Genomic DNA, 24,481 nt, shown 5'->3' on the forward strand with positions numbered 1-24,481 from the left:
GTCTGTGAACTGTCAACCATAGGGAAGCGAGGAAGTACAGTGACAACCCGAAGCTGTCTAGACTGTCTGGGTCGTACAGACAACTCCTTATCGGGTTGCTGAGGTTGCCGCACTGCGTCACAACAAGTCACTTCTGCTGGTTGTTGAACGTCTTCCCAGTGACACACTGACTCCGTAAACAAAAAATCCTCTAACAAGGACTAAGCTTGGACTGCATGTCTTGCAACACAGCTCAAGGTCTATGGGAGCAGGTGTGGTAACAGACGGGGTTAGCGACTGAAGTGGAACCATTACCTTCCCTGGAAGCATGTTATGCTTAAATAAAAGTCCATAGGAGGCTACGCAGCTAAAGGCTCCTCTCCAAATGACAGAGTCCTCAAGGGAATATCAGAAGGAGGGAGAAAAGCACTTTCTCATCTACAGGGACCATATCCGAGAAAAGCTAAGTTCCCTCAGTGAGGGTTTCACTGGTGCAAAAGCAGCAGACTAGAAGGCAACGTTATGAAACTGCTTGACAGTCTAGTGAGTTGGCAACAACCAAAGATGTATGACTGAGAAGCATGCGGTAAGGTATGCAGAGCATGCTGTATGCAGAGCATGCTGTATGCAGAGCATGCTGTATGCAGAGCATGCTGTATGCAGAGCATGCTGTATGCAGAGCATGCTGTATGCAGAGCATGCTGTATGTAGAGCATGCTGTAAGGTAAGCAGAGCGTGTTGCATGGCGTGTAACATTACTCAGAAATTCCATGACCAGTGCTAGAGTGAGTAATATCGCATTACTGTCCATTGAAAGTGCACGTGCCGAGGGAATTGATTTAGACTGTTTTGTTGATGAATTTGATAGCCGGCATGATAATCGTAGAATTAAGCTGCACTAAATGTACTATAATCTACTTCACCTCAGGAAAGGGAAACTCGCCCTGTTGGCAACACTGCATTACTTCATGCATGCTTGCATGGGGTTTTAATATCAACATAATATTTACCTTACATTCATAACTCATGATTCATTTTTGTTTTGAAGATATTTTTGCCATATTTTGCGATTTTGTTAAAAATATATTGCAAGGAATACCTATATATTTTTATATTAAGTAATACAAATAACCTCCATTATCATAATGTTTGTGTAGGCATACATGTATATGATTACAAATGCAAGTTATGAAAGTAATGAGGTGTTATTATTGTCATTTGTTATTTCCAAGTTGAATGGGAAGAGGCTCAAGTTGAGGAGAAAGTGGCAGATGCATGCGTTGAGGTGGCTGACTCATAGCATGAGGTTGCGGCCTCAAGAGTTGCGCTTGCTGTAAGGGTTGCGGATGCGCAGTAGCAGGTTCCTGAGGAACGAGTTGAGGTTCCTGAGGTGTGAGCTGCGAGAGTTGAGGTAGCGGCTGCGCAGAACGCAGTTCTTGTCTCGCTTTGAGGAGGGTTGAGGTCGCTGCAGCGAGTGCTAAGGTGGCTGCCTCATTGATGGAAGAGGTTGTCGTACCTCAAGAGATTGTTGCCTCGCTGGTGGAACCGCAAGCGGAAGTGGAGGAAGTAAGGCATAAGATTCCTGCTCCCATTGCTGAGGTTGCTGCACACCGCTGGTAACTGGCAACTCAGTACGCGGTAAGGTATCCTGAGGAACCTCAACATCGTACGCCTGGCAGACTGGACTGCGGTGAGGCGGAGCGATCGCAGGAGGAGGTGTAACCTTCTCAGCCTGACACTCACGCATTAAGACCGCAAGCTGTGACTGCATGGACTGCAGCAAAGTCATCTTGGGGTCGGCAGACGCTAAGGTCTGCTGAGGCAAAGCCTTAACAGAAGATGAGGTCTGTTGCGGCATCACCTTACCTCTCTTAGGAGGTGTGCAGTCACCTGATGACTGCGGAGAGTCAGAGCTAACCCAATGACTGCATCCGGGTTGTTGAACTCTAGAGGTCTGGACTTTACGTTTAAGAGGTCTTGAGACCTGAGTCCAGCGTTTTCTCCCCGAAATTTCTTCTGCAGACGAGTAAAATAAGGGCTCAATCGTCTGCGGGTGGGAGTGACGGTCTCTGTAAGACACGCCCGCAACCACCGAGGATACTTCTGTGCGCAGATCAAGGCCCGCCGAACCCTTTTGCCCTTCGACATTGCTTCTCCCCTGGGCTTGGGAGCTTACAAGAGGTCCCGGACTGGGAGGACGACTGGCACGCACAGAAGTACCCTCACGCACAACACTGACACACTTTGCGCTAATCACTTATCACTTTTGAATTTCTGTTTGCACTTATTTCACTGAACTCGAAACTTTAAGTGGTTTGTTCCTGAAACACGCAATTCTATCCTTCCTTAAAAGTTAGTAATTGCGAAAACAGAATTACAATGTAACAGAAAATCTAATGAAGGATAAATAATTCAGTGGCTGGAAAGAGACTAAACACTAGATCAAATAAACTACGTTTAAAATCTCTCCCCGCATAAAGCTTGAGAACAAGAATAAACTCTAGAAACGTTTACCTTCTTCCCCTAAAGAGACTAGGGAGAAGAGCAAAAACGATAACAACGTTACTCGCTTGAACGAAACGTTTATCCAGCTCTCTCTCCCTCCGTCTCTATATCTCTCTCTCTCTCTCTCTCTTGACTTAGAACCTGAGAGAAGAGCCCAATCATATATACTCGTTAAAACATATTATTGTTAAAGGAAAAAAAAAAAAAAAAAACTGAAAGATTTCCCAAATAAAAAGTTCCTTTATTAGAATTAAAACCATTAAGCTAAGAAAGAATGAACAAAACGCTATAAACGGTTTACTCTTACTGCAACGTGACACCGTGAAAATTCTCTCTCTATCGTAACGATAGAGCGCAAGTTGAACGTTCTGAACGTCAACAACTGCAGAGACAAAACAAAACGTTAGTTCAACTTTGAAACAGTACGAGACTATCAAAGAAATTCTTTCAAAAACATTAAAATAGCATAATATGTTAACAGGTAAAACCGAAATGACGGGCTCAATGTTAATTAACTTCGGTACAAGAAAAGACCGCCTACTATTAGGAAAGGTCGAATATAAACAAATATAAAAATTAATTTTAATAAATTTATAAAAAAGGAAGTTAATCGAAGAGGCCTATAAAAGGCGGAGAGATATAAAATAAATCTATAACTTTAGTTAAGCAAAATTAAGAAAGAGAGTCTATACTCTCTTAGACACCAACACTTCCGTCTAAGGGAAGGGTCGGCCATTTAAAGGTGAAAGAGAGTTCATACTCTCTTCGTCACCATAAATAATCAAATTAATTCCAAAAGCTAGCTAAGCTGATAAAAAAACTTCCTGAATAGCGAAAGCTGAAATCTTAGAGCAATACTTCACCAAAAACCGTGAACAAGACTCCAAAATTATAAGCGTATCCATGAACGTCTTGCCGGAAGCACGACAGAGGAAAAATTGAAGTGGTGTCAACAAGAAGTACTGCAGTACCTGGCCACAGGTGGCGCTTGTGAGTACACCCCCCTCTTGTATAGCGATCGCTGGCGTATCCCTTCCGTAGAATTCTGTCGGGCAACGGAGTTGACAGCTACATGATTATCGGGTAAGTTTAATATTGAAAAATCACACTAACAGAACATGTGCTGAAGCTTTAGAAAGAATATTCTATGAGAAATTACAAGCCATTGTGAGGACTGGTAAAATTTAGTGCATTTTCATTAGAGGGAGAGGTATACTGTAGTTGGTGCCATTTCGATAATAATTCAAGTGACAGGAAAATAGACTGAAAGGTAATAAGAAGCTCTACAGAGCAATTTTGAACATAGAGAAAGTATTTAACAGAATACCAAGGGTGTAGTGCTTTTTGTATAAGAAAGAGGAAAGTGCCAGGAAGGTTGGTTAAAAATGTTTATAAACAAACAAGTACAGCAATAACAAAAGTCTGTGGCAAGGGAGAAATGTTTGAAGTTAGAGTTGGTTTATATCAAGAATCAGCATTTAACCTCTTTTTGTTTGAACTGTTTATGGATACACTGGATGAAGAGATTAGGATTATAAATCTATGGGAATTGTTATATGCAGCTGACTTGCTGGTTACAGCAGATTGAAGAATTGCAGAGATGAATACAAAAATGGCATGAACCTCTAGAATAGGGTGGTATGAAGCAAATATAGATAAAAATGAGAATATGGTGTCTAGGAACTGAGGTAGATTTGAAACAGACAGAGAACTTCAAATGTCTGGAATATATTTTATGCCAGCAGGTACAGTAAGAAGCTGACATTGGAAGTATGCTGAAAGCAACTTGAGGGAAATGGAGCAAGGTGGCACAAGTAGTGTACGACAAGAGAATGACAAACACTGAAAACAAGGATATATTGTACTGTAAGTTAATCAAAACAGTAATAATGCATGGTTCAGAAGCATGGCATTAAGAAACGAGGAAGAACTAAAACAGGAAATAACAGAAATGAGGATCTTAAGGTGAATCTTGGGATGATGTATAAAAAGCTGACTAATAAAGAAACTTAAAGTGATGAGGAGTTAAAGACTTCTGACATGATAAAAGTCAAAATTGAAATACTTCAAGCATGTACTATACAGTAGTAAGAATGAATGAGAGGGAGGGAGTGAAGAAGGCTTGGGTGGAACTTGTTGGAGGTGGAAGGTCAAGAAGAAGGAAAAGGATTTCAAGGAGTGATAAAGGGAATGAGTATTTGAAAAAGAATTATTTGATGAAGGAAGAGGCTTTCAATAGAAATAAATACTTTTGTGAGAAAAGACAGCTCAAAGCAAGAACCTCTAGTTCAAGGATAGTAATATGGAGGAAAAAGATTTAGGGAGGATTTTTCCTTCCTTTATAGTTGTCTTTAATCAGTGAACTTAACATTGCGTTCCTACTAGGAATTTCATGACACACTATAAAATCCTCCATGTCGAAACAGGTATTTTCTAAAGCAATGAATGTTTTCAGCTTCGTATTGACACTCCGTTTTTATAGAGATGATTTCAATGATATGATAGATAGATGTAGAATCTATTTTGATACTTGAGCTGCTGCTGCAGCTCAAAGGGTGAACAGTTAAGAGGGCTTATCACTACTAAGAACATACACATCTATTTTCAAAAAAGATTTAAAAAAAATTGTACTATATTGCAAAAATCTATCATATAACTTATTAGTTAACTCTAATGAAATAAATGCTTGTAGACATATCTAATAAAAAAGATTCTTTCAATTATTAATATGAAGTTAGCAATGCTATCTAATTTTACATGGAAACTTCCTGTGACTGATTGTTCTTTGTAAGTTGGCTATAATACTAAAGTGTGCATTTTCTTCTTTACTTTATTTTTCTTTCCACTTTAAATAACAAATGCATATGTGTTAAAGCTTCCCATAGTTTTTTGTATGTTAAAAGCATATACTATTTACCACTTGGATGTATAAACCATAACTTTAATCTTTTTCCTGAATATGCTCTATTTATATCACAGAACATTATTACAATCATGTGTCTTGTATACCGTTAAATACAGCGATTTATTATTCTAAACACTGATAGCTTAGTTTTTAGAGATGCCATATTTCAAAAGATAACACTGACTAATATTTTAAAGATATACCACAATATTTCATTACTATGCACAATGTATATATAGTTTATGACCACTGCCAGAAACTTATGCTTAATTAAAGTTCATTTCATGAGTATACATTATTCAATGTTTTATTTTTTATGCAAGCATATTTAATTTATTTTGAGTGCTTTATTTATAGTAAGCCTATTTATTTAACATTTTAAATCATTTGCACACACCCTGTATACTGAACTCTATCTTTCTCTCTTCCATATATATATAGCCTAATTTTTAGTAAATTGCCAATAATTTGAATTTTTCTCTAAGACTGACTGGTTAAAGGACCCTTGTACAACTTAACATGCACTCACAGTGCTGAATATCAAAGGTAATCCTTTTTATTCAAAAGAGAGTTCTGCATCCCAAATGTTCTTACCTGCTGTAATAGCTGCTTGTTTAGGAACATCTATCGCAATTTCCTTCAGACTTTGTACATATCTCACTCTATCTAACACTGGTATCAGTACATTTATTCCTGGTTCAAGGACACGATGGAATTTTCCCATCCTTTCAACAACCCATGCCTGGTAAAAGAAACAAATTACATAAGCAATCACTTTAACCTTGAAAAAAAAGCAAACTACTTTCAGCTTGAAATTCATACTTTCCAAACTTTACCGAATGAAATTAAAAAAGAGGTATCCAATATAATCAATATCACACATTTTTACAGTAATTTGTATTTTTCATAAATACAGTATACAAACGTGAAACTTTCAATACGAGTATGACTTGGCAAAGCTGGAACAGCCGTTTGAAATTTTAACTAGGTACTGTACTGTAGTTATAGTAGCTGGCAGGTGGAAGGTGGGCCTCGTCCACTTGCCAGGTTGAGTAACCTTTACCTTGACCTTAACCTAGGACTTGCAGAGGTTAAGGCAGGCAGTGTAACTTAATGGACCCAGGTTTGTATAGTTACGAAAAATGACAAATTCGTAGATAATTTGTATTTTTCCTAACTATACAAACCTTAGCCATTTAATAGGGGTATTACTTTTGGCGTAGCTGAAATGACGAGCCATTGATTTTTAACGAGGGTTAACTATCCATACCGCTAGTTAGCGGGGGTAGGGGAGGGTAGCTTGCTACCGGGGCGCCCCCACTCACACACCTGTGATTGAGCTCACTTTGCTTGGAGGTAGGACTTCAAGGGGGATAGGGCTGGCGGGTAAGTTTGCTTAAATATCTAAGGTTTGTATAGTTAGGAAAAATACAAATTACAGTATCTACGAATTTGTCATTTGTTCCGTAACTGGAATACAAACCACGCTATCTAATAGGGGTGACTCACCCATAAGGAAGGGTGGACGTCCCAGCCAATCTGGCTTTTGGCTTTACCTGGGGGCTCCTTATCTGAGTGTATCAGTACTCAAAAAGTAGGGAGTCCCTGCACCTCGCTAAAACCTTGCTACGCAAGGTTTGTGGCCTACGCAAGCTGTGTGTGAAGGTATGTAGAAATGTGACTCGTCCTAGAAAGTTATTCAGAGTTCTTTAGATGGAAAAACTTTGCACAAGGACTTGGAGAGCGCCCTTCCTCAACAGGGTCTGGACGTCTGCCCAAAGGGCTTGCCCCCTTGCCGATCCCATGGCAAGGGAGTTCAATGACACTGGATTCCTGGTCAGGGGAGGTTGAGATGTTATGAACGGGACGCAATATCCTAGACTGATCACGGAGATTGTCCAAGAATCGGCCTGGAGTTGCTTCCACCTGTTTGCGTAACTCCGTAGGCATCCCCCCACTGGTGGAAATGTAGGGGGACTGCTTATCCTAGCATTTGCGGCCTCGGCTACTCCCTCTAGGATTTTTCCCTCCCCTGGAGGACTTTTTGCCTTTCCTGTCTTTGACAAGAAAGGGCTTAGACACCGTTGTCTTCGCTGCAGTTTTTGTTGTCGTTGTGGCCTTGGTTGGACGGGACTGCTGTGATGCTGGAGGTTTATAGGGTTTAGATGTTAAATCCCTATGGAGGAGGGAGTCTTGATTAGACTTCCTCCACCTCTCAGCAGCATGTTCCACCTCCTTAGGCTTAAACAGATGGGACCCCTCTATGGAGGAATGTCTGAGCTTATTGATCTCGATGCTAGGGACCTTCTGGTGGAACCTCTCAGCTACTGCATCTCGACGTTTCAAGATGGTATTTGCCCACAAGTTCGAGACTTGGTGGGCAAGAAACTCGATCGTGCGAGTACCTGAGAGTAGGAAGGTTTTCATAGCTTTCCTGGTACGTTCCTTGGAGAAATCCTCGGATCGTATCAGGATACCTAAGGTCCCTAACTAGATATCAAGCCACGAAGTAGCTTGCATAGTATACTTCGTGACCTTCTGGTTAAGGATCTCGGCTGCCGAGAACGAGACCTGCCGGTTGGAGTCTCTCTCAAGAGGGATTCCCCTGGTTAGCTCTTCCAGCGAGTGGTGAAGAGGAAGAGCTGAACTGGGCTCCTCCAGGATCTCGAAGTACCTCCTCTGCTGTACGTGAGGAGGTGGCAGAAGCTTGTCCGTGGTACCGGAACAGTTGGAGGAGGCAAACTCAGAGAGCTGCTGGGCAATCTTGTCCCTGGTACTCTTCACCCCTTGAGACCAGGGCAGGGCTGCACTGGTCTTTGATGGTTTTTGAATACCAAAGACGCGGTCTAGGACCGTGTCTTTGCCCTCTCGAGAGGGGATCTCTGGGTCGGAAACCCATAGAGAACCCTCATTAGAGTCAGAACCTGCCAGAATGCATGTTCTGACTCCTACTGGTCTCCTCCTGTTGTACGACTTGCAGCGAAGTCTCCTTCTGTCCCCAAAGGCTCTTCTTGGGGAGAGTCGCGGACATTTCCCAAGTGGCTGGCTAGCTCCATACTAGTCCTAGTGGAGGACTTTGGCATGGTTTTGGAGTCTTTGGATTCCTTCCGGGGAAAGAGGTAAGACTCCAACATCGATATGTGTGGCATGTCCCTTCTGTTCTCAGACTGCGAGGAAGATCTTCGTCCGAAAGGGATGGAGAGTTTGTCTGAGGAACAGGAGGAACTTGCCTCGATGGTCTGCGTGGAGTCAGTTTCGTCCTCGGGGAAGTGACCGCATCCGAAACTCCTATTTTCCTCTTCAAAGGGGTAAAGGAAGCCATGGTTCCTTGCCCTAGATCTAGAGCTATAGGTCGCTCTGATGAGCGATCAGACAGGACAGGCTTGAAAGCCTGGGTTACGGCTCTGATTGAGGCATTGAACCAGTGCTGCTGGCTGACAGACCCCTGAAGGGAAAGGGACCGAAGGTTCCCTAGGAGGAGTTACTGGAATAGGTGGGTTTGCCTTAGAATGTAGCTTAGGGATCCTGAACCCCACTGCATGAAAATGTTTACCTTCTCCCACAATGAGCAATGGTATACGCTTGCGGGGAGGGGTATGAGGCGATGGCGACCTTGCCGGATGACGTGCCTGTTGATGAGTATGCTCGCGTGCGGGAGAATATTGGCTCTCGCGCAAGGGAGAATAACGGTTCTCGCGCGAGGGAGAATGTTGGCGAGAGTGCGCACGCAGGAGAATATTTGCGCGCGCGGGCACGCAGGAGACTCATGATGAGCGCGCGGGAGTGTTGGCACGCGTGCGCATCTCTGTGTGGGCGCAGGAGAAAGATGGCGCGCAGGTGAGCGCACATGATCTGGCGAGCACTGGCACGCAGGTAAAAGTTGGCGCGTAGGTGAGGGCAACAAGGTTGTTGCCTCACTTAAGAACTTGTGCGCAGGAGAGTGATGGCACGCAGGTTTTTGCTGGCACATTTGGTTGGCGCGCAAGATGGCGCACAGGAGAGCGCGCAGGTGAGCGCACATGGTCTGGCGAGCGCTGGCACGCAGGTAAAAGTTGGCGCGTAGGTGAGGGCAACAAGGTTGTTGCCTCACCTAAGAACTTGTGCGCAGGAGAGTGATGGCACGCAGGTTTTTGCTGGCACGTTGGTTGGCGCGCAAGATGGCGCACAGGAGAGCGCGCAGGAGAGTGCTGGAGAGCAGGTGGGTACTGGCGCGTAAGAGATCGTGGGCGCAGGCGCATAGGTGTAGGAGAGCACAAGTGCGCTGTGGTGTGCTGGCCCGTAGGCGACCCTGAGCGTGTTTGCGCAAGGTGCGCAAGTGATCATGGGCGCGTGTGAGGCTGCTGCCCTTTGTGAAGGCGAGCAGGATGGGTGGTGAGCCGAAGCGTTGGTGATGGACAAGCTGCTGATGAGCGCCAGTCAGTGCACGTAGGCGCGTAGGGTGAGAGTAATGGCGTGCAATAGCGCACTTTTGAGGAGCTTCATTAGGCTCATACAGGAAAAGCGATGGAAGGTCGGCATGTCTGTTGGATGGATGGTCGACGTGTCCTTTAAAAGGACGACCATCCACCGAAGGAGATCGCTAACGATCTGCAGAGAGGTCCAGAACCGAAATCACAAGACTGGTTGCAGGTGCAGTGATGGATGATTGAAGGTCTAGAGGCTCCTCTGCGGGGCACTGCATTGAAGACGTTGAACCAAAGAGGCGCCTCCTCACCGCAGGTAAAGGAAGGCCTCTAAGGGGAAGAGGAAGGCAAGCCTTCTGACGGATGTGCCCTCTGGGGATCGTTGGATCAGCAAGCTGACCATCAGCAGTCCTTCGAAGAAGAGTCTCTGTAAGTGAACTCCCCCGAGGAAGAGAAACACAAGCAGGAGAGACCGATGATGAACTTATTTTCCCCCTCGGAGGATGGTCAGGAACGGGGGAAACTAAGTCGGCAGCTACAGTAGAGTTTGGAGTGGCAGAGGAGATGGGTGATGTCGCATGAGACACCTCTGACACAACAACGTCGACAAGTGTCAGGGGATCTCCCTCTGACGGCGACGACGATTGCTTGACAGAAGCACCCATGCGGATGAACTCAAGCAATGCCTCCTTGGAGGGCGAACCCGTGAGCCCTAAGGAGGACCAAATCTGAAACACGGAGGTTAGTGATAAGGCCTCCCCCGGGGGGGAGAGGTGGTGCTGTTTCGCTAGAGGAAGTAACCTCATCTCACGAGACCCGTGGTTGGTTAGAAATAAATTGGTCTATGCTACTACTCAACGGTCTCTCGAAAGAGACCGACCGAGTAGGAGCTTCGGAGGAGGTTTGGGCGACGGAAGAAGAGGCATTGGGTTTTCCTCCCTTCGAAGTAACCTACGAAGGAGAAATATCCCGTTTGGACTTCTTCTTCCGCCATCGCGAAAACCTCTCCCACTGGGAGGAAGACCACTCCCTACACTCACTACACTTGTTGACACTATCGCACCGTTGACCTCTGCAAAAAGGACAAAGGGCGTCAGGATCAGTCTCGACCGCCGACATAAATGTTCCACAGGGGCGGTCGAAGAGTCCAGGGCAGGTGCACATGGTTGCAGAATTCAACTTCACACACACAGTCTAAGAAAAAAAGAGAAAGCAAAAAGCATTAATGGCTGCCAAATGTCGGCGAAGATGAAGAACAGCAACGACCGTTCACCATCCGATCCGAAAGCAAAGTGAGCTCTATCACAGGTGTGAGGGGGAGCGGTAGCAAGCTACCCTCCCTAACCCCCGCTAACTAGCGGTGTGGGTAGTTAACCCTCGTTACAAATTAATGGCTCATCATTTCAGCTACGCCGAAAGTAATACCCCTATTAAATAGCGTGGTTTGTGTTCAAGTTACGGAACAACTAGATGTTAGACACAAACTGTGGTTCAAAGGAAAGGAGGGCCTTCCTCCTCTTGAGAATGACTCGTGACATGAAATGCTACATTGTACCCTTATTCGTAATGCCAAGGCCGAGGTTCTTGAGTAATCCTTGGGTCAGTTCCTATCTGATGCCCAGTCAAGGACTCATGTATGATCCACTTGAGAGACCTGAAGATTCGAGTGACATTACAAAAGGGTTTGAGTTCCTAGTGAGGAAAGACCATTTGAAACTACTGAGCCTAGGCTGATCACCAGAAGGGGAAAGGTCTGAGCTCTTCAGTCTGAGATTTGGTTTAAGGCTGAGTGCAGCCTTTTACCACAGACTAAGAGAAGCTCCCTCGACGAAGGAGGACGAAGAGAATTGAAATCCATTGCAGAGAGACTCCAACCAGAGAAGTATCACTTCTACAATGCCACTAACTGAAAATGGTTAGTTCTGCCGGTACCTTGAAGAGGAGCATCAGCAAATCAGGCTACCTCCCAGTGTGTTGCACTTGGAAGCCGCCAGGGTTATCCTGAGACCGATATTATCAAAAAATTGTTGAGCGATCGGTAACTAGGTAAACGAGTGGAAAGGCTAAGGAATCCAGAAGTAACCGGTGTGTTGGAAGATGCCCCAAAAGCTACTGACATTCTTGGAACTGGAGAGCAGTTTACTGGTAGATGTTCTGGATTAACCGTTCCCAATCAATAAGTCTTCCTGCAATGCACAAACTATTTTCTATGCCAAATCTTATATGCAAAATTAAAACTATTTCATGACTGAGAGATAATGGTTGTCGTCTTCCTTAACATCTCTCCCCAACGATAAACTTACAAAACCTTCATTTAAAACAAAAAAGATTAAGAAGCCAGATAAGGATGTGAGGAGTACCTCTGTTCTCTCTGGCCCCTAAAATAAAAAAAAAGTGGCAACTCGGTGTGATGCTAAGAGTTCTGGGCTTTCCTGCCATTTGTCAGTAACTAGAGACACTTTTCATACTGTAATTTTAAAATCAAAGTTCCATTTACACTTGAAAACATACTCCTTTTAAAGGACAAAGGTTTGTATACATGTAGGAACAACTATAAATTTGTGAGTGTTGCATATCAGAAAAAAGGACATACCTCTTGCTGTGGTACAAACATAATGACAGTATTCAATGGAAGGTGTGACCGCCATCGTAAGGCTTCAAGAGATGGTGTTCCTCGGGATTGCTGTAAAATAAAATAACAATGAAACGTGGGAAAAAAACATGTAAACAGTTGAGCAATAACATTAGTAAAGTTACAGAATAGCCTAATAACAAGCACTTACAGAGAAAGTAAAAATACCACAAAATTTTAAAGTAATTTGTATTTTTCCCAGCCATACAAACCCGAGTCCTTTAATCAGGGGATATTGTTTCATTGCAAGCTGAAATCGGTCACTAAAAGTTGGATAACGAGTGGTTATCCAACTGAGTAGGGAACACGGCAAGGAGCCCGTCCACTTTCCAGTCGAACGTAACTCACTTTCATTTTGATCTTTCGGCCCTTGTTCCTAGGTGATAAACAAATCATCATAGAAGTAATCAATGTTCGAGCAGTATGGGCAGAAAGGACGGCCAACTGTCACCCGCTTTCTGTCTATCATATGGATGAAAGACTGATAGGCCCTGGGTTATACATAAAACATGTACTTGATCAAAACTGGAGAACCATTTCCATCCGTACTACGATGCCAAGGTCCAGTAACTTCAATATCCGTCCGTGTTTGATTGTAGTCACCTCTCTTTCTCTAACGACTAATGGTGGAGTAATTGATACCGCAGTGTTGAATTCACTGAGGTGTGGGACAGAGGTAGATGGAGAAAACTGACCAGAAACATCGACCCCACACAGAAGTGGGAAAAGATGTAGACAAAGAAGAAAGAAGAAGTGTTGAATTCACTATTAATTTCTTGTGATCAAACCTGGTGACATGGACAATATGCGAGTTATTATCATTACAAATTGACATGTTATTGATCTAAAATCCATGTGTCAGATAATGAATAACACAATGATTTGTATTTTGATCGTTAAAGGCTTCTCTAACTTACAGTTGTTAATATATTAACATACTACATAATCGTGTACAACATTATACATACACGATGCGGTTTTGTGGTTGAGAGATTGTGTCGTGTAGGGAGTTCTCTTGGAGACTCCGTCAGGAGGTCCAGAAGGCCCGGAAACCACTTCTCATGATGCCACAGCCGAAATATGAAAGTCATTGAGAGGTTGACCGATGTTCTGGCCTTGTTGAGTACCCTCCTCATCAGAAAGAACGGAGGAAAGGCGTAAACGTTGATGTTGTCCCACCGTTATTGGATTGCATCTTGCCAGAGAGCCTTGGGATCAAGGACTGGGGAACAGTACAACGGGAGCCTCAAGTTTAGGGCTGTTGCGAAGAGATCCTCAGTCGGAGAACCCCACAAAGTCAGCACTTTGTTGGCTACTAGATGACCCAAAGACCACTCAGTACTCACTATCCGAGATGCTCTGCTCAGGTTGTCGGCAAGCACATTCCGCTTGCCCGGAATGAAGCGAGCTGATAGTGGTATCAAGTGAATCTAGGCCCATCTCAGAGTCTCTACTGCTAGATGGGATTGGGGCTGCAAAAAGGTACCTCCCTATTTGTTGATACAAGCCACTAGTATGGTGTTGTCGCTCGTTACCACCACTGAGTGGCCAGCCAGGAACTGGAGGAACTGTTGAAGGGCCAGAAAGATGGCCTTCATCTCCAAGAGATTTATGTGGAGGTACTCTTCTGACTCTGACCAGAGGCCTGAGGTCATGTGGTGCAGCACGTGGGCCCCCCACCCTTTTTTTGGAAGCGGCTGAGAACAGCATAAAATCTGCTGGGAGGACGAGAAGATCCACTCCCTTTCGTAGGTTCTCATCTCACACCCACCATTCGAGGTCCGTCTATTCCGCTGATCCCATGGGGATCAAGAAGTCCAGGGCGTCAATGGCCTGATTCCACCCACCGAGACTTGAATCGCCACTAGAGAGATCGAATCTAGAGGCGACCGTTGTGAACTAGACGGGCAAGAGATGATAGATGTCGGAGAAGACGTAGCCACGCCTGGGCTGGAAGTTCTTCTCGTCTGAGAAAGGGTCTTGCGACCTTTCTCAGCCTCATTATCATGTAGTCTGAGGGGAAGGCTTTATGGAGATTGGTGTCTACTATCATGCCTAGGTATACCAGTTTCTGCGTAGGAAGCAGGGCGGACTTCTCGAGGTTTACCATGATCCCCAGATCTTGGCAAAGCCTCAGAAGTCTGTCTCGGTGTTGAGAAGGGTTGCCACCGAGTCCGCTAGGATTAGCCAGTCGTCCATATAACAGAGGAGATGGATACCAATCCTGTGTGCCCAAGATGATACTAGGGTGAACACTTTGGTGAAGACTTGACGTGCTGTGGAAAGACAGAAGCACAGCACCTTGAACTGGTATTTCCTTTGTCTATGCTGAATCTCAAGTACTTCCTTGAAGACGGATGGATTGGGATCTGGAAGCAAGAGTCCTTTGTATCCAGTGTGCACATGAAGTCCCGTGGTCTTACTGCTTGTCTGACTGTGTCTGCCATCTCCATGCTGAACAAAGTTTGCTTGACAAACTTCTTCAGAGTTGAGATGTCGATGACGGGTCTCCAGCCTCCAGATGCCTTTTTCACAAGAAAGAGTCGACTGAAGAAGCCTGGAGACTCGTCGAGGACCTCTTGGAGAGAGCCCTTCCACAACTGGGTCTGGACTTCTGCCTGGAGGTCTAGCCCCTTTGTCGATCCAATCGCAAAGAAATCTATTGACACTGGATTCCTGATCAGGGGAGGGAGAGATGCTGTGAATGGGACACGATACCCTGAATGAATCACGAAGATTGTCCAGGGATTGGCCCCGAGTTGCTTCCACCTGTTCCAGCAACTTTGTAGGCATCCCCACACTGGTGGACAAGCAGGGGGAATGCCTTTCCAGCGTTTGTGGCCTCGGCTGCTCACTCTAGGAAATTTTCCTCCCCTGGAGGACTTAGTGCCTTTCTCGTCTTTATTTGGAAAGGGCTTTTTAGACACCGTTGTCTTCGCTGCTGTCTTGTTCGTTAAAATCTTCATTGGACAGGACTGCTGAGGAGCTGGTGGTTATAGGGCTTGGATGTCAAAGCCCTGTGGAGGAGAGAGTCATGGTGGGATTTCCTCCATTTCTCAGCAGCAGGGAGGTCCCTCTAAAGAGGAGTTCCCGAGTCTGGTGATCTTGGCATTTGGGACCTACTAGTGGAATCTCTTAGACACCGCATCTCGACGTTTCAGGATGGCGTTTGCCCATAAGTCCGAGACTTGATGGGCAAGAAACTCGATGGTGCATGTGCCTGAGAGGAGGAAAGTTTCCCTCGCTTTCCTCGTGCATTCCTTGGAGAAATCCTCGATTTGAACCAGGATTCCCAGGGTCCCCAACCACAGATCAAGCCATGAAGTATCCTGCATGGCATACTTCATGACCGGTTTGAGGATCTCTGTTGCCGAGAACGAGACCTGACGGTTGGAGAGCCTCTCTAGAGAGACTCCTTTGGTGAGCTCTTCCAGAGAATGATGGAGGGGAAGAGCTGTACGAGGCTCATCCAAGATCTCAAAATACCTCCTCTGCTGGAGGCACAGAGGAGGGAGAAGCTTGGCGGTAGAGCTGCAACGTTGGGAGGAGGAGAACTCAGAGAGCTGTTGGGCAATCTTAGCCCTGGCACTCTTTAGCAATTGAGACCAGGGCAAGGCTGCACTGGTCTTAGAGGGCTTCTGAGTGCCAAAGACACGGCCTAAGACTGTGTCTTTGCCCTCTCGTGGGTTATGGCTGGGTCCGAAAACCCATTGAGTACCCTAATAAGAGTCAGAACTTACCAGAATGCATGTTCTGACTTTTTCTGCTCACCCTCCGAAGTGGGACAAGCAGCGAAGTCTCTTCTTTCTTCCACCCCAGAGATCTCCTCTCAGGGTGGGCCATGGGCATCCATAGTGACTAGCGGCTCCTGTAGGACTAGAGGTCCTTGAAGAGGACTTTGGAAGAGTCTTGGAGTCCTTAGATTCCTTCCGAGGAAGGAGGTAGGACTCAAGCATCGAAGGCCAGACGGGATCGTCCCTCCTGACTTCCGTCAGTGGTGGAGAAATCTCCATGCGAGAAGAAACTTCCTCCGAAGGTGGAAGGGAGGAAGTTCAGGCCGAGTTACCTTCACCCTAGGGGATGCGATTCCATCTGAAACTCCCGTTTTCTTCTTCAGGGGAGAAGAAGCCAGAAAGTGTTCGATAGGAAAGACAGGAAGGACGGGCCTTGAAGGCCAACAGGAGTTAGCTTCACCCTAGGGGATGCCATCGTGTCTGAGACTCCTCTTTTCCTCTTCAGGGGAGAAGAAGCCAAGGTTCCTCGCAGTAGGTCTGCTGGTGCCAGCGTGATGACATGGCAGGACCGAAGGCTTGCACTACTGCTCTGACCATGGCACCGAACCAGGGCTGTTTGCTGACAGATGCACTGTCGGATAAATCCCCAGAAAGGAAAGGGACCGAAGGCTCCCTGTGAGGTGTCTCAACCGATGTTGGTGGTGGGTCCACCTTTGTATGACGAATCTTCGGGATCCTGAAGCCTTCCCCTTCCCCTGTGGTTGCACTAGTACGTTTGAAGGGGGGGGGGTTTGTGTGTGTGTGTGTGACCTGTCACAGTCTATTTTGACGTTCCTTGCATAATCAAGCCTGTAATACCTGTTCAGATGGTCTGCGTAATTGCGCAGGAGTGATGGCATGGCACGCAGTACGATGCAGTACAGAGAGCACTGGTGTATAGGAAACTGAGTGCGCAGCGGAGCGCTGGCGAGCCAGAGAGTGTTGAAGCACAGGAGAGCGCTGGCGTGTAGGAGAGCACTTGGAAGTTGGAGAGCGCGGGTGCGCAGGAGAACAGCGCTGCGCATGAGCGCTGACGAGTTGGCGAGTGCCATAGCGCTGGTGAGCTAGCAAACGCTGGCAAACAGGAGATCACTGGGGCATTGGAATGCACTGGCGAGTAGACTAGTGCTGAGGCATCGAAGGGTGTTGACCTCTGCAGGCGGGACAAAGGGTGTGGCGATTGGTGTTCAAGGTTGACATGAAAGTTACGCAGGGCCGACCTTAGAGTCCAGGGCAAATATGCATGGTCGCAGAAATCAACACACACACTAATGAAAGAAAAAGCACAAACAAAAGCATTAAATGGCAGTTTAAATAAACGAAAGATGAAGAACGGCAACGACCATACACCATTCGAGCCAAAAGCAAAGTAAGCTAAATCACCGGTGTGTGAGCGAGAGCAGTAGCAAGCTACAAACCCTACCCCCGCTAACTAGCGGAATGGGTAGTTAACCCTCGCTAAATTTTAATGGCTGGTACTTTCAGCTTCACTAAAAGTAATAATCCCTAATAAATAGCGTACGTTTGTATTCCAGTTACGGAACAAATTATTTTTTACCCTAGTTACTCAAGTATGCTATGAGTCTTAACCCCTATAATAACGTTATTTATTCGTTGATGCAATACCAACTTGTATATTTCTCTTTGTTTCCATACCCCTTTCAACTGTTTTCTCCCTTACTACAGCATTTCAATTTATTACCATTAAATCATATATATTATTCTCTTCATTCTTACTTAGTATTTTTCCTTCATACCTGTTGTTATTACCCTATCACACCCAGTTTTCACATAAATACTTGCTCAGAACAAGTTTCCCCTGCAAGCTCATTCAAGTTTACTTTGTAGACTCCATTCTGTTTTTGTTAACCATTCTTGTGCTCATACGTATAGAAAGTTTCTACAGGGGGTTTAATATTTCCCCTCCCCCTTTCCTTATCACTTCAAGTGCTCGCATCAGTCCCTTCCCAAGTCTTTTATCTGTAAAACCTTTGTCCGTGTTAAGCCTTTGGTCGTATTCTACTCCTTTCGTGAGATATAATGGAACTTCCTATACAAACGTGTAATGGTTGTAGTTATCCATACTTAGAAGCCGCAGAAGTTTTCCACCACCTCCAATACAGCATCAGTTGCTAGAAGACCCCAGCTTTCGATGTCCCGATCATAAAGTAAGTCATTATTTTTACTTTAATTTTAATACCTGGTTAGTGAATGCAGTTCATTATTAATATAATATTGATGTTAGCATGCGCAGCTCAACACTACCGCTTGCCAGTACATACGGAGCTTGATGTTTTTATTTTTCGGTGAGCGAAGCGAGCTCACGGCTGAACAAGAACCATTAGATTTAGGGTAAAACATTGCTAATGTTAGCGTGCGCAGCTCAACATTACCACTAGCCAGTACATACGGAGCTTGAAGTTTTTATTTTTCGGCAAGCGAAGCAAGCACACGGCGGAAGAAGAACCATTATATTTGGGTGAAACATTTTAATCAGAAGAAATACGTTTTCCTGTAGTAAATAATATGATTTCACAGAATTTGGCTTCAGTTCAATTGCAACCAAACAGATCAGCCAGTTTGACTAACTTCTGTGAGGAATGAAGTTAGCCGAACTGTTTGTTATGTTTGTTTGTGATTGAAATGAAGGTCAAATTTGGTTAAATCTTGTTATTTACTACAGGATAACATATATTTTCTGTTTGAAATGATTCCTCGACAGTAAATAAAACTTTACCAGAAGACACGGTTTCATTGTACAGTAGTGTATTACAGGGCGATGTAACCTAGGAAAACAACTGCTTTTTCTTATAGAAAAAATTACGCTCTTCGAAAATGACACTCGTTCCCGTCGCAAATGAATAGTTTCAGAAATATATATACATCTATATCCTCCGATAATGGGGGACCCCCAGTGAGAACTCGGGGTTTTGGGTGGGGAAAACATACTGGGGAATCGATATATAAACGTAAAACAAGCCTTTTCTTCTCTATTCATTACCTTCTTGAAATTATAATAACCGGAGGAAAATACAAAACAGTATACCTGAATAAACTTTGGAGGCGCCGTTGCAAAGCTTGTCATGAAAAAATACAGTAACCAGTGCTGCCAACGTCCGATGTAGATCAAATGTTATTTTGTGACCTGTAATACTACTAGGCTAGGTTAGGTGGGTTTGTTAGGTTCTGTGCCCTTTTTGTACTTTTTATATATTGGGTAAAACTTATATGGAGAAATTATTTAAAATACGTATGGAAATATCTATCATTGCTATCGTTAGTAATGTCAGCGTGCCGTTGGTAACAGTGTACCATACGTCAACGTTAGTAACTGTGTATTATTGGTAACGTTGCTAATGTTATCGTTCGCAGTACATTCGTAAGAGAAGTGACACCGTGCGACTTAAAGTTAGCCGAATTGGTTGATCTGTTTGTTTCCGATTGAAATGAACATCAAATTCGGTTAAATCACGTTATTTACTATAGGAAAACATATATTTTCTGTTCAAAATCTCACCCTGTGATACAATAAAAAATTACCGAAGACACATATTTTCTGTTGGAAATGTTTCCCCGTCCGTAAATATAATTTTACCGAAATTCAAACTTACTATGCACGAGAGGTTTGGTCCGTCGTTGTACATTTATTCCAAATACTTATAGGCCTACTGTACGTAGGCTAATTTATGTAATAACTAAAGGTAAATTAGGACTATTAGTTTCAAACTAGAATGTCTCTATTGATGGATGTACGAAGATTAGGCATACAACAAAGTTCTGGAACAGAGAAGGGCATTAAGAGCTGATATGCCAATAGGGAAAACTTGGGTTTCACTAAATTAATCAGAAAAAGTTAAAACGCTAATCAGCAAGATGGAAAGATGTGGGAACAGGTGTAAGTAAAAGAACAGAAAATGGGTGAAGCTAGGGTATTATTGTAGTGTATTACAGGGCAATGTAACCTAGTAAAAACTACTTTTTCTTATAGAAAAAAAATTATGCTCTCTGAAGACCTGGCAATATAAACCCATACTTACCAATAAAGTTCTAGAAGATCGGGCAACGCCTCTTAGAGCAGAGGACAACATTTTTAATCAATAACAAATATATAATATATCAACTAAACTTCAAAATTACTCTATACACAATTATGAAACAGTGATACCGCTAACCGTATCCGATGTGTGAGCAAACGAGCACTGCTGCATAATAGAACCTTCTATGTAAAAGAAAAAGGGAGCTTTGTGTGCACTTAACACTCCGTGTAATTCTATAAGAATATGGTGATTTTTCAAAATTATATAAGTGAAATGACTTTAAAATGTAACTTCCCTGTAAATATAATAGTAAATACAAAATTATATTTACTTTTGATAAGATTTAAGACGTAAATGTGTTTTCTATAATAAATAGCTCCCCTTTGCCGATTGCGCTGTAAACATATTCTTCTTCTACAAAAGATATGTCACATTGGTTATTGTTGATCAGTGATATATTAGAGCAAGAACTAATACGTTACAACTAAACCTCATAACGAGACACAATGTGGGAGTGTAAAATATATTTTTTGGTGAAAATGAGGAAGAAGATTTGACCCAATTTTGTAGTTTTGCCACGAATAGACAAGGTTTCAGTTTCAGACAAATAAATGAATAAATTAATTGAGCTTCAACAACCCTACGAGGAAGACCTACCGAAAATAATAGGATAATTTTCATTTAGTGAAAGAAATTTAGCAAAGCAAAAAAATAAATATTAAACCTGGTGTAGAGGAAAAGTCAAAACAGTACAAGAGAGAAATAAACTCAAATAAATAGATAATATAGTCGCAGTTGCAAAGGCCATGCCTCAACCCCAAACCTGAACCTGAGTGGTATTTCCAAAGATAACTAATCTAATCAAAATTCTTGCCGATAAAGTTATAAATACTTATAACATGTCTGTAAATTTAGATTCAAATTCGGAGCTTATGAGGAATTGGGATGGGTTATTCTAGGGTTTGTAAAGACAATAGACCTTATAAGAAAAAAAATAAGAATAAAGGCACTGATATATCTTGGAGGCATTACGTTCCATATTCTTTCGTTCGTTTTAGATTGCCTTGCCTTATTCAAGATACGGGCTCTTGCATCGGCAGCCCGTAATCGTTCCCTGTGATACAGCGAAGAAAAGGCCATAAATAACTACTACAGTATGAAAGTATTTAAGAAATCTACTTTTATCATCAATCCTCAGAAATCAGTTGTTAATATTATAGCGCACAAGAAAGAAGTTGGAAGGATTAAAGAGGTAGTTAGAAAAATAAGGATTTGGCATTGCAAATAAGTACAAAGATATATGAAACGGTAGTGGTACCTACATTTTCTTAAAATATTGAGACATTGTGTGGTATTAAAGGGAAATAAATGAAAGCGTTAGAAGAAATTCAGAAAAAGACTATTAAAGGGTTAAAGAAGTGTTAGAACAAGTTGCAATTACACATTGGGGGTTAATAGTTGAAACAGGCACATGGCTAGTAGAGAATAGAATTGAGTATAAGAGGGTGATTTTTTTTTTTTTCAAAACATCATTAGGCTACATCAGATGATAAAGTGTTAGTTAAAGAAATAATGGAATTCCAAATAAGGGAACCAAATGGGGAATGTTGGGGGAAAAGTCTTTTAAAACATGTATTAGTATGATAATAGAATTGGAGAGTGTACAAATTAGATTAAGCAAGAAATTTTTTTTAGGTAAAGTGGCAAGTAAAGTTAATAGAAAAATAGAAGAAAAGAAAGCAAAATTGTCAAAGTTGTGGTTTGTAAATGGCAATGAAAAAGGGATTACCTAGGTGAACTTGACATAAAAAAAATCTCATAGTAATACAGACAAAGTTGAATATAAGACTTGAAAGCAAATTATGGAAACAAGTATGAAAATGAAAGGCTTTGTGGGTTATGCAGAAAGGGAGATGATACAACAGGGTATTTCTTTAGCTGTAGAGAATAAAGAAGATTTAGAAGCATTAGCATAGAATTCGGTAGTTTAGAATTGCCAGCCAAAGAAGTTGTCCGATATATTAGGTAGGTTATGAAATTTATAAATAAAAGTATGCAAGCTATGCTTTGCTCCTACACATTAAGTAGTGTGCCCACAATATGATAGTACTGCGGATTGAACAACGAGGAACTTAATACCGATAGTATTAGTTATTCTAAATCTTCATCTTTAGGCATAAAGAAAATTCACTTCGCATATTAACGTAATTTTGACATTTTCAGGTAGTTCCACCACGTCTATCAGTCACTAACATGTGTCATTGAATACGTTGATCAATTGTAGACATGTGTATCTGGATCGTGGACTTACGACAATATGGCTAAATTTATCTTGATAACAAATGTAATATGAAAGAGATGAAAATATGCAGGCCTATACAGAAACTAGTGACCAGCTCAACAGGGACTGAAGTAAACCAAAGATTGCATATACACATATGAAATTTTTTTTTAACCTCTATCGGTTCACATCAATTTCGCACTTTTTTTCCTTTTCTTTAGACCAAAATTACAAAGGAACGTTAGTTTTATGTCTCGTTGGACTTCATGAACGCAATACTGTACCTTAAGAAGTAATAGAATATAGTAAAAATTATATTATTCCTCGTGATAGGATTATTCCTGTACTGCTTTGGTTCCACAAGCTGTCTATCAAAGCTAGAATGATAATTAAATTAAAGAAATGCGAATCATAAAACATCAAGACTGGGTATCCAAAGTATTTAAGCGATTTGCTGTATATAATGCCACTAACGGTATCCACGTGAGTCTAGCTCCTTTAAAGTTATCTGAGCTAAAATCCATCTCGAATGTTTGCTTTAAAGTCATCAAATGTGCAGACCAAATATTACAAATTATCTCTTATTGTCAAAGGTTAGTAAATTCATTACCATAAGGCCATGAGGCGCGATTGACAATGATAGAGGTCATACTAAATATTAGACTTATCTTTTCTTAATAGATATTTATGTTACAGGCTACAACTTAACTCATTATACAGATAATGTATAGCCCGATCTTTATAAAAAGAATGTCAACTTGTTTAATGTTATACCAAAGGGATATAATTTATATCTTACTAAAGGATTATATATTTACTACTACTTTATGTTCACTACCATAATAGGGCCAAAGACATTCAGTTATTCATTCGAAAACATTATATTTGAAATATAATGAAATATGAATTACAGTCATGCAGTTCCTTCACTATCCAAACTCGATATAATAATAGTATAGATTTAAATATCGAATATTACCCACGTGTTACTTAATACCTCACTCAAAACAGCAAACAGAATTAATCAGTCATTTGGGCAAATTGTAAAGTTCATCCTACTCCTTACGACGTACCACAGACGTATTATCTTTAATAAAAAAATAATAATGGTTTGGTAATCAGAATTTATTCCTCTGATAGAATATGTTAGAAAAACATCTTATAAGGGACTGTCCCTAAATATTTTGACAAAAATATATAACTCTACTTCCCTAAACACACACAAAACATATCTCCGCCCCAATGGCCAAAACGTTAGAATGTAATGACTCATAAGTGCACAGAACTCCCTCATAGCGACACATCCCAGTCCTCTGATTGGCTGTAACTTCCTCAGTTGTGATTGGTCACTGCCTTTGTTTACTATAGGTTCACACACACACACACATCTAACATCGTAATCAAGCGGTGGTCTATTCCTTCGAATAACTTACATTATACTTGAAATGTAACAAAATACGTACTACAGTCATGTACTGTAGTTCCTTCACTATATAAGCTTGATAAACTAATGTATTTATTTGAATATCGAATATTATCACTCAATACTTCACTCAACTAGCATACAGACTTAATCAGTCATTTAGACAAGCTTTTAAAGTTCATCCTACTCTTTATGACGTCACAAAGACGTATTTTTCTTATAAAAAATAATTATTTGGCAATAGGAATGTAAATCTCTGATTAAATATGCTATTAAAACATCATCTTATACGGCCTTTGAAGAAAATATATATACAATTCCCTTAAAACAAAAACATCATCAGGTCCCCCGCCCCTATAGCTAGAGTGTTTTAAAGCAAATTTATAGAAATTCGGCCAGTTTTTTTCGAACAGCAACTCATAATTCCCCAGAACTCTCGCTAGGCGGGATAGTCCAGTCCTTTGGTTGGCTGTATCTTCTCAGCTGTGATTGGTTCCTGCCTTTGTTTACAAATTCACACATACACATCTAACATCGTAGCCA

At 42.4% G+C, this 24,481-nt stretch overlaps 1 protein-coding gene across 4 annotated transcripts in view; it reads right to left on the reverse strand.

Moving 5' to 3' along the window:
* Window positions 1–24,002, reverse strand: part of Stoml2 (stomatin like 2) — a 77,069-nt gene extending 53,067 nt beyond the window's left edge. Inside the window, exons 1-3 of one of the 4 annotated variants that reach the window (XM_068372735.1) lie at window positions 23,949–24,002; window positions 12,386–12,475; window positions 5,984–6,131 (exon numbers count right to left, since the gene is read on the reverse strand). In XM_068372735.1, the coding sequence (XP_068228836.1) occupies window positions 5,984–6,131; window positions 12,386–12,475; window positions 23,949–23,987 (277 nt within the window). In that variant the 5' untranslated portion in view covers window positions 23,988–24,002. Of the gene's footprint in view, window positions 1–5,983; window positions 6,132–12,385; window positions 12,476–20,234; window positions 20,421–20,565; window positions 20,585–23,948 lie in introns of those variants that run through there. The other 3 variants (XM_068372737.1, XM_068372736.1, XM_068372734.1) reach the window with 3 other exon arrangements.
* Window positions 24,003–24,481: the final 479 nt, after the last annotated feature.

Source organism: Palaemon carinicauda, chromosome 4 (assembly GCF_036898095.1).
Source record: "Palaemon carinicauda isolate YSFRI2023 chromosome 4, ASM3689809v2, whole genome shotgun sequence".
Taxonomy (NCBI): Eukaryota; Metazoa; Arthropoda; class Malacostraca; order Decapoda; family Palaemonidae; genus Palaemon; species Palaemon carinicauda.